This window comes from Hippichthys cyanospilos, chromosome 2 (assembly GCF_059441005.1).
Source record: "Hippichthys cyanospilos isolate Australia breed blue-spotted pipefish chromosome 2, RoL_Hcya_1.0, whole genome shotgun sequence".
In the NCBI taxonomy this organism is placed as follows: domain Eukaryota; kingdom Metazoa; phylum Chordata; class Actinopteri; order Syngnathiformes; family Syngnathidae; genus Hippichthys; species Hippichthys cyanospilos.
In genome coordinates this window covers 22,846,563-22,854,062 of record NC_142370.1, presented here as the reverse complement: position 1 = coordinate 22,854,062, position 7,500 = coordinate 22,846,563, and the positions used below count along the sequence as shown (strand labels likewise).

At 41.9% G+C, this 7,500-nt stretch overlaps 1 protein-coding gene across 2 annotated transcripts in view; it reads right to left on the bottom strand.

The window, feature by feature from the left end:
• The window catches only part of LOC148427870 (lysine-specific demethylase 6A-like), a 38,520-nt gene that overhangs the window by 1,221 nt on the left and 29,799 nt on the right, over window positions 1-7,500 (bottom strand). For both annotated transcript variants that reach the window (XM_088441073.1, XM_088441082.1), the window contains 12 exons: window positions 7,223-7,500; window positions 6,764-6,893; window positions 6,139-6,244; window positions 5,810-6,015; window positions 5,654-5,712; window positions 5,472-5,546; window positions 4,710-4,858; window positions 4,504-4,618; window positions 4,221-4,408; window positions 1,164-1,305; window positions 928-1,054; window positions 442-612 (listed from right to left, as the gene is read on the bottom strand). The exon at window positions 7,223-7,500 is cut by the window's right edge and continues 567 nt beyond it. In XM_088441073.1, the coding sequence (XP_088297199.1) occupies window positions 442-612; window positions 928-1,054; window positions 1,164-1,305; window positions 4,221-4,408; window positions 4,504-4,618; window positions 4,710-4,858; window positions 5,472-5,546; window positions 5,654-5,712; window positions 5,810-6,015; window positions 6,139-6,244; window positions 6,764-6,893; window positions 7,223-7,500 (1,746 nt within the window). The remainder of the gene's footprint in view (window positions 1-441; window positions 613-927; window positions 1,055-1,163; window positions 1,306-4,220; window positions 4,409-4,503; window positions 4,619-4,709; window positions 4,859-5,471; window positions 5,547-5,653; window positions 5,713-5,809; window positions 6,016-6,138; window positions 6,245-6,763; window positions 6,894-7,222) is intronic.

Here is a 7,500-nt window from a genome sequence, read left to right as displayed (position 1 = left end):
GAAGGCCTGTATCCTGCATGTTTTCCAGGTTTCTTGATTCAAATGATCAGGGTCGTTATCTGTCCTGTTCTGTTGAGTTTGCTGATCAATTTGAATCAGGAAAGAAACCTGGAAAACCTGCGGGACACCGGCACTCGAGGACAGAGTTTGGACGCCGCTGACGTCATGCACTGCAAATGATTTCGTGGACTCGATGTTGCATGATGCAACTAAAAATCTTATTTTTTAAGTCACTCCAAAGGATCAACACTTCTATGCATCGTGTTAATTGCGGAACCCTCCAGTAATCTTGTGTCAGATGTCCATGAAAAAACAGCGTTCAAGGCAGCAAAGTCTTTTTTTATAACCTCTATCAAATTGGACAGCACAGACCCAAGGTGGATTGTACATTTCCAAAAGCTAATGGCTTTTCAACTCAGAGGAGACAATATGTGGACTTACTAATGCAAATTGGTCATAGACCTGCATGAGGTCCTCCATCCTGTGTTGCTCCAGCACCACAAAGTCATCCAGAGTGGCGCTGCCTTTGCGGGCGCAGTCCTGGCAGTGGACCACGCACTGCTTCTTGGACAGGAGCTCACGACGCACAAATAACAAGTTGAACACTTCAACCTGGAGAGCATGCGTTGCACACAGACACATACAGTATATGAAAAAGCAGCTTAACTGCTTTTCTAATGACAAAATACGTAGTCATCTCATCTCATTCAACGGTCAAATAATTTTGTATTCATGGGGACATAGTACTGTATTTGCCTTCTGGGGCTTGTACTTCAGTAACGTGCTCAAAAATGTATTATGAATCACCAACATAACCGCTGTACTACTTGAGCAAGCCAAGCTGCCAGAGGACATATACAACGGAAGACGTGTTGTCAGTGCAAAGTAGAGTAGCACGTACAAAGAGACTCTCTAGTTGTTACGAACCTCACAGATGGTGCAGTAGTGTGCCGGTTCGTCTCTGGTTCTGTTCCTCAGCACGGTTTCTTTGCCAGCCGCTGCTAAGGCTTCCTTCACCCTCTGGCACTGCTTGAGCGTCCGCAGCAAACAGTACCTGTTTGAGCATGCGAGAACAGCAGACGAGAGGGAAGGTTACGCTTGATGCTTAAAACATTTATCAACCCTAAAATTAGGCCAGCTAATAGTGTGAATGACTGACTCACTTGATCATTTCAAACAACTTGTGATCAGACACCTTGATGTTGCGTGCCATGTTCCAAGAGAGGTGCACCATGGGAACCATGGATTTCACACTTTGGAGTTTATTCCATTCGTAGCGCTCCACGGCCAACTTGTACTGGTGGGCTTAAAAACATAGTCAAAGCAACCTCTTAGCTAATATACGATCATTTCAAATTGCAACTGCCAGATGTTGGTAGCAATGTGCTTCATTAGTTTATGAGCGTGAGTCTTTTTCGGGAGAAACTGATTGATTGAAACAATATAAGAGCTTGAAGTTTTTTTGTGCTTTTGTTCCGTTTTGATCGTAAAAAAAAAAAAAAAAGAAGAAAAAAAAGATGTTTCTGTTGTCTGGTCCAAAGTAGAAGGAAGAAAACCATCAAGAAAAATAGCAAGGTAAACTGGCAATAGATATAGTGATCGTATTTTTTTTCTAAGTAGTTTTATCTTATTTCTAGTAGTAGTAAATAGAGCCTGCAGATCTTCACCTCAGGGCACAGTAGTGCCAGTTACTGTAAGTGAAAATCCATGTAGTAATTGAAGGTGGAATTTTTATTTCCCAACTGAAAAATATTCAAATTTTGACTCGTCTGACTTAAAAGGGAGAAAAATTGCAAGATAAATAGAGATGCAAACCCGCAATAGAAAATAATTGTGATCATAAATGAAAATCCACGACTCCAGACTGAAGCCGGAATAACGGGACCGCGATGTAGCAAAGGGAACACTGTATAGACAACTTCATGAAGACAAAACCTGAAGAAAAGTTTATTTGTGTTCAAAAGGCATGCCAGGGGCCGAAAGCTGCATGTTTTCCATACTGCTCTCTTAAACACACCTGATTCAAATGATTAGGATCATTTTCAATCTCCTGCAGAGCTTGCTGATGAGCTAATAATTTGATTCAGGTAAGTTAATGAGAGAAGCATCAAAAACATGCAAGATTGCGGCCGTCGAGGACTGGACTTTGAGACCTATAATCTACTGTATAAAGTTCAATAAAAAGTATTAAAAAAAAAATCACATTGTCCTGTTATATACAAGTGAATCATTCATATAGTCAAACCTTTATAATGTTCTACCCAAAATAGCCTTTTTTTCTTATTAAAAAAAAATCTGCGATGCACTGATAGGCGAGGCACACTGTATAATCGTTGTCAATAAATAAACTTAAGATCATAGAATAATAGATTCTGTGCAGTTCATCAATTAGTTTATAATTGATTGATACGTATATATTTATAATACTATATTTTAAGCTTGGAATAATTTACATGTAAAACACAATTCATAATATGACAAAAATCATGATAGCAAAGCCACTCCAGAACGGATTGACTTAAAAAAAAACAAAAAACAAAAAAAAAAAACTACATATTATGAAAATAAGACGCTTCAAAACCGATACGCAATATTTTGGAAACTGAAGGTCATATTGCAATACCCTATACATCGTGTATATACACGATATATACAAAAACATCTTCATTTCAGATTTAATAACGTGTTTGTGGCTCCCAATGTTGCCTTATTCATGGAAACTGGGTCAAAATGGCTCTTTAAATGTTAAAGGTTGCCGACCCCTGCACTAGGGATGGGACGTGATCTTTTTGGCAATGGGAGTACACAGAGGAATGCATTGCTTCTTAGTACAGTGGGCCCCCCGGTTTACGAACCCCCTGTTTTATGTATTTTTCATCTTACGACTTGGACTGCGGCGTTTTTTTTTTGTCCCCCTCTTACGCACAAACCTTTCGTCTTACGAACCATCCAACATGCCGGTCAGTGTGTTCGCACTATTATTTTCGCTTTGCTGCACCAACAAAAACAACTTTTCTCATATGTCACGGAAACGCCGATATGCTATTGGTCTATTAAGGTCACAGTCACGGTCTCAGTCACGGAGATGCCGATATGCTATTGGTCGATTAAGGTCACAGTCACGGTCTCAGTCACGGAGATGCGGATGTGCTACTGGCCGGCGTCACGTCAATCACAGAAATGCCGATATGTTATTGGCCGAACGCCTTCATTTAGCTTGATGGCACAGCTGGTCGGTGTGTTGTGAAGACTTTGCAAACTTTATCTGTTAGAAATGGCTTCTAAAATTGCAAGTGGCGGTAAAGGAAGAAGAGGATGATGACAATAGAAACGAAGCAAGAGTTAATAAAAAAACACGAAGGAGGCGCACGCATAGTTAGCCTTGCTAGTGAGTATGGCCGTAACCGCTCGACAATCGGTGCAATTCTCAAGAACAAGGAAACCGTTAAAGCAAGCAAGTGTTTTAAGGGCATGACTTCCCTTGCCAGGGGACGGACCTCGGTCAACAACAAAATGGAGAGGCTTCTTCTCTTATGGATTAAAGAGAAGGAAATCGCCGGTGAAGTGTTCTCGTTTAAGAAAAGTTGATGAAACTTAACTACACGAACATTTTATCGTACACAACCTCTAGCATAAATTAGCCGCGAGCTAGCAGCGCTTGAATGCTCTACGTCGGCTGGCGCGAGGAGTCCGATTACTTATCAAAGGCTCTTTTATAGTCATAAGGGACTGCACGTTTGCGATTCTCACTGATCACATTGTGACAAAACCAGACTCACTAAAATGTGTGGTTCTGACATTTATTTCAAATCTAGTTTTTGATGTTTAAATGAAATACAGAAGCGGGGTGATGCGTAAGGATGGTGTTCAATATAAGGTATGTATTAGCTCAAAGTCTGAGATCTGGACCCTATTGGTCAAACATGATATGTACAATTTTGGTTCTGCTAACTGCCGGCCATGCATGCACATACTAATGGTTTTCTGCAGCACGTCAATATTACACACAAGCTGCTTTGTACTAAAAGTTTCTCCCATTATGTGTGTAAAAAGAAAAAAAAGAAAAAGAAATGTGATGAAGAAATTGAGGCCAATCAGCCGAAAAGGTCAATAATTAGCTGGAGCTCATAAATGCCATTCTAAAAGGTCACACTGTATTTGAGACTTTTCCCTTTTCCAAGGTTGAGCTTGTGGGGGAGTGGGGGGTGGGGGGGTCATACCTGTAAGTGGTCCAACGTTCCAGGCGATGTTGTTGCACCAGCCAATGGCTTGTACCCAATGGACTGTGCCTGTGTTGAGCCATACCAGGTCACCTGGGCGCTGAATGAAGCGGTACACCGGCACATCAGCCTCATACAGATCCTCCAAATTTGGCCACCATGAGCCCATGAGAAAGTTGATATTGTTTCTGAGATTGTTTAAAAAAAAAAAAAAAAAAAAAAAGATTAAAGCGTTTGCCCATTGTTGCTTGGCAACAAACAGCAGCTCAGAATGAGGCCTTACTTTTCACAGAAATTGCTCATCACGCCCCAGTAGGCCTCTGGTACTGCAAACCATTCACAGTCTCCGGGTCCAATGTTAATGTTGACTGCACAGAAATTGTTGTGCTCCTGGTGACCTAACGGGAACGCAAAAATCCTCAGTGCAAAAATATCCACGCTCAGCTTGGTCGAAGGAATAACAGACATGAGCCGTTTTTTTCAACTTACCGGCTATTCGGCTCCCCGGGACCTTCATGTACAGTTGAACAGTGTTCATTCCCAAGATAGTGTGGCCCACATGGCTAAGCAAGTTGCCAGCTGATACAACACGAGCAAAAGCCGGCAATTTACTGAGTTCCTGAAGCTGCTGCTTCCACCTGGTGGGAAGGGAGGAAAAGTGTGTTTAAATCTTTTCTTGAGACTCGTGGAACCCTTTTACAAAGTGTAACTTTCATTACAAAGTGATTAGATGGGTTTCCAGCTATTTAATCGCTACATCAAATTTTACGTTTTGAATAATGGTCCCTTGCGTCCCCGGGTATTATTGGAGCTGTGAAGTCACAAAAGCCAGGATTTTACGGCTGTTTCGCAGTCTGTTAGCACCCTCGGCTCCGTAAGCTCCTCTAAGTCAAAATCTCCTCCTCAAATTTTTAAATGGCGCTCACTATTAAGTATTCTCTGTAACACATGAGGAATTGTGTAGTACGCTATGGTATAGCTGGCTTTCTCGCGATTTCAACATCACTTTGTGGCGCGCGAGCCAGCTAGATTAACTACACCAGCGATGGATGCCTCAAGCTTCAGAAACACTTGGATTGCATAGTTTATAGCTAGTTTTTGATTGACAAATGTTTGACAACTTCCTAAAATTGACAGGTATGCAAACATTAAGAACAAAAATCAAAATTTTAACAGGTCCAATGAAAATTTTTCTCACTGACTTTTAAAATGGGGTTGTAGACCCATTGGCTACAATACAAACACACTTACTTCCTTTCATCTGACACGTCGATGTTTGTTCCAAACTTGATGTGCTTCAAGGGTCCTCTTCTTTTGCGCACAACACTGCCAAAGGACAAGAAATGACTCTGGCTGCCGTCAATCACTGCATTATATGACCATTTCAAACTCTTAAGAAGTTTCAGGAGTGTTTTTCTTCCAATCATTTGTACCTCTCTGCTGCTGGCTCTGTTTCACAGGGTTCCTTGTGTGCCTTTTTTTCATTTTCTTCCTGAAAAAAATTGACGTTTGCATTGAATATGACATTATTTATTTTTAACTTTATGAAACACAATGATTCTCATTGAGGGTGTCATCTCGTTTCTGACCCGTAGTGACTCTTGGAAGGAAGCGGCCTGATACTGCGCATACTTGGCAATGGTTGTATGGGCTCGAGCACTTTCACAGCGCCACATTTTTTTGGTGCCGGTCACATCCCAGTTCTCATCTGCAGGTTGTGACAGCTGTGTCCACACTTCTACCAAGTGCTCTGGGTTGGCCTCCACCAACGTCTTTGTAGAGAAAAGGCCCAAGTCTGAAGATTGACAACCAGAAAAAGAAAAAAAAAAAGATAAATACAATCTCTCACAGTTAGCTGTAACAGACCTGTAGCTGTTTGGCTCCATGCACAATTTCATACTATAATTTCAATACTAACCCAGTTTGAGTGCTCCAGCCAGACCTCTGATAACAGTGACAGGATTGGAGGGATTTGTGCAGAACTGGTGCAGCGGTGGAAAGAAAGCATCTCTCTTGTTCTCCAGCTGGTTCAGAAGTGTATTAGGGGTGGAAGAAATAATTGATTTTTCACTGTGCCACAAATGATTACGAATCTAGGATTATATCTAAATGTATTGACTAACCCCAGACACAAGCTAATGTTAGCCTGCCTGCCTGCCGTAGTTTATAGGTAGCTGGGGTGTCACAAAATAGCAAACGCCAAGAACTCCCTGACAAAAACTGCGGAAAGCATTTCAAATTTGACAATATAGTGTTGTAGAGTCTTGGTGGTCTGATATGGAGTGGTAATGGCCCAATGCCACTGTTAATGTCGGATGGTGAATTTTAATTGTTTTTTTTTTGTTTTTTTAATTATCAGTGACCATCAGTGTATACAACTAAGGTTAGCATTCAGTGAATGAACAACCCATAGGATATGACTGCTCTGAAATATCAATATAAACTGTTGCCTATATAACACTCCACGACTGAATTCACGACAATATTAACTTTAGCGCATGTGAGAGCAGATAAGCGGGTCATGCTGACTATCATCTACTCACATAGATGCTGGGCGTTGGTGGGTTGAGCTTGTCCTTGGGCAGAGCTGGCGTGGGAGGAGGGGGCAGCCGTGGCGGCGGGCACTTGTCAAGAAGGATACTGCTGTTGGAAATCCCATTTTTGCCCAGGTTTCTGCACACATACAGTATCAACAACATCAGGCGATTTTCACTGGGCACAGTCCATTAGACTTTTGGGGTGACTGTGACCATTTCTTTTTAAAGTTCAGACCTTAACAAGCATCAATTTATGACTGAATTAATATGAAAAATGTAGCCCACTTCGTTCATATAAACAATCAAAACCAAATAAAGGCTGCATATAAATTGTGTGATGCTACATTTCTGCATAGCAACGAGATTGCCTACCAATTACCTAACCATTTATGATGCTTCAGTGACTGCACAATACCACTGGAGGGAGCTATCAGCAAACAAATATTTGTTGCACGTTTGTCTCACCTGCAGGCTTTCAGCACGTCAGTGGAGCTGGGGTAGATTGATATTGATGATGAAGATGATGACGAAGACGAAACATGAGGAGGCGTGGCCTTCAAACCAGTGATAACGGGTGGCTCAGCCTTCAGTGGGCTCCGAGAGTCCTCAGAGATCCCTCCTTTGCCATTACCATTGACGGCCGGGGCTGCTTTGATAGTTGTGGCGGGGCTATGGGCGCCTATCTGGGTGTGTTCTAAGGATTTGGGTGAGGGCGTGGCTGTGGATATGGCAGAGACGGGTGA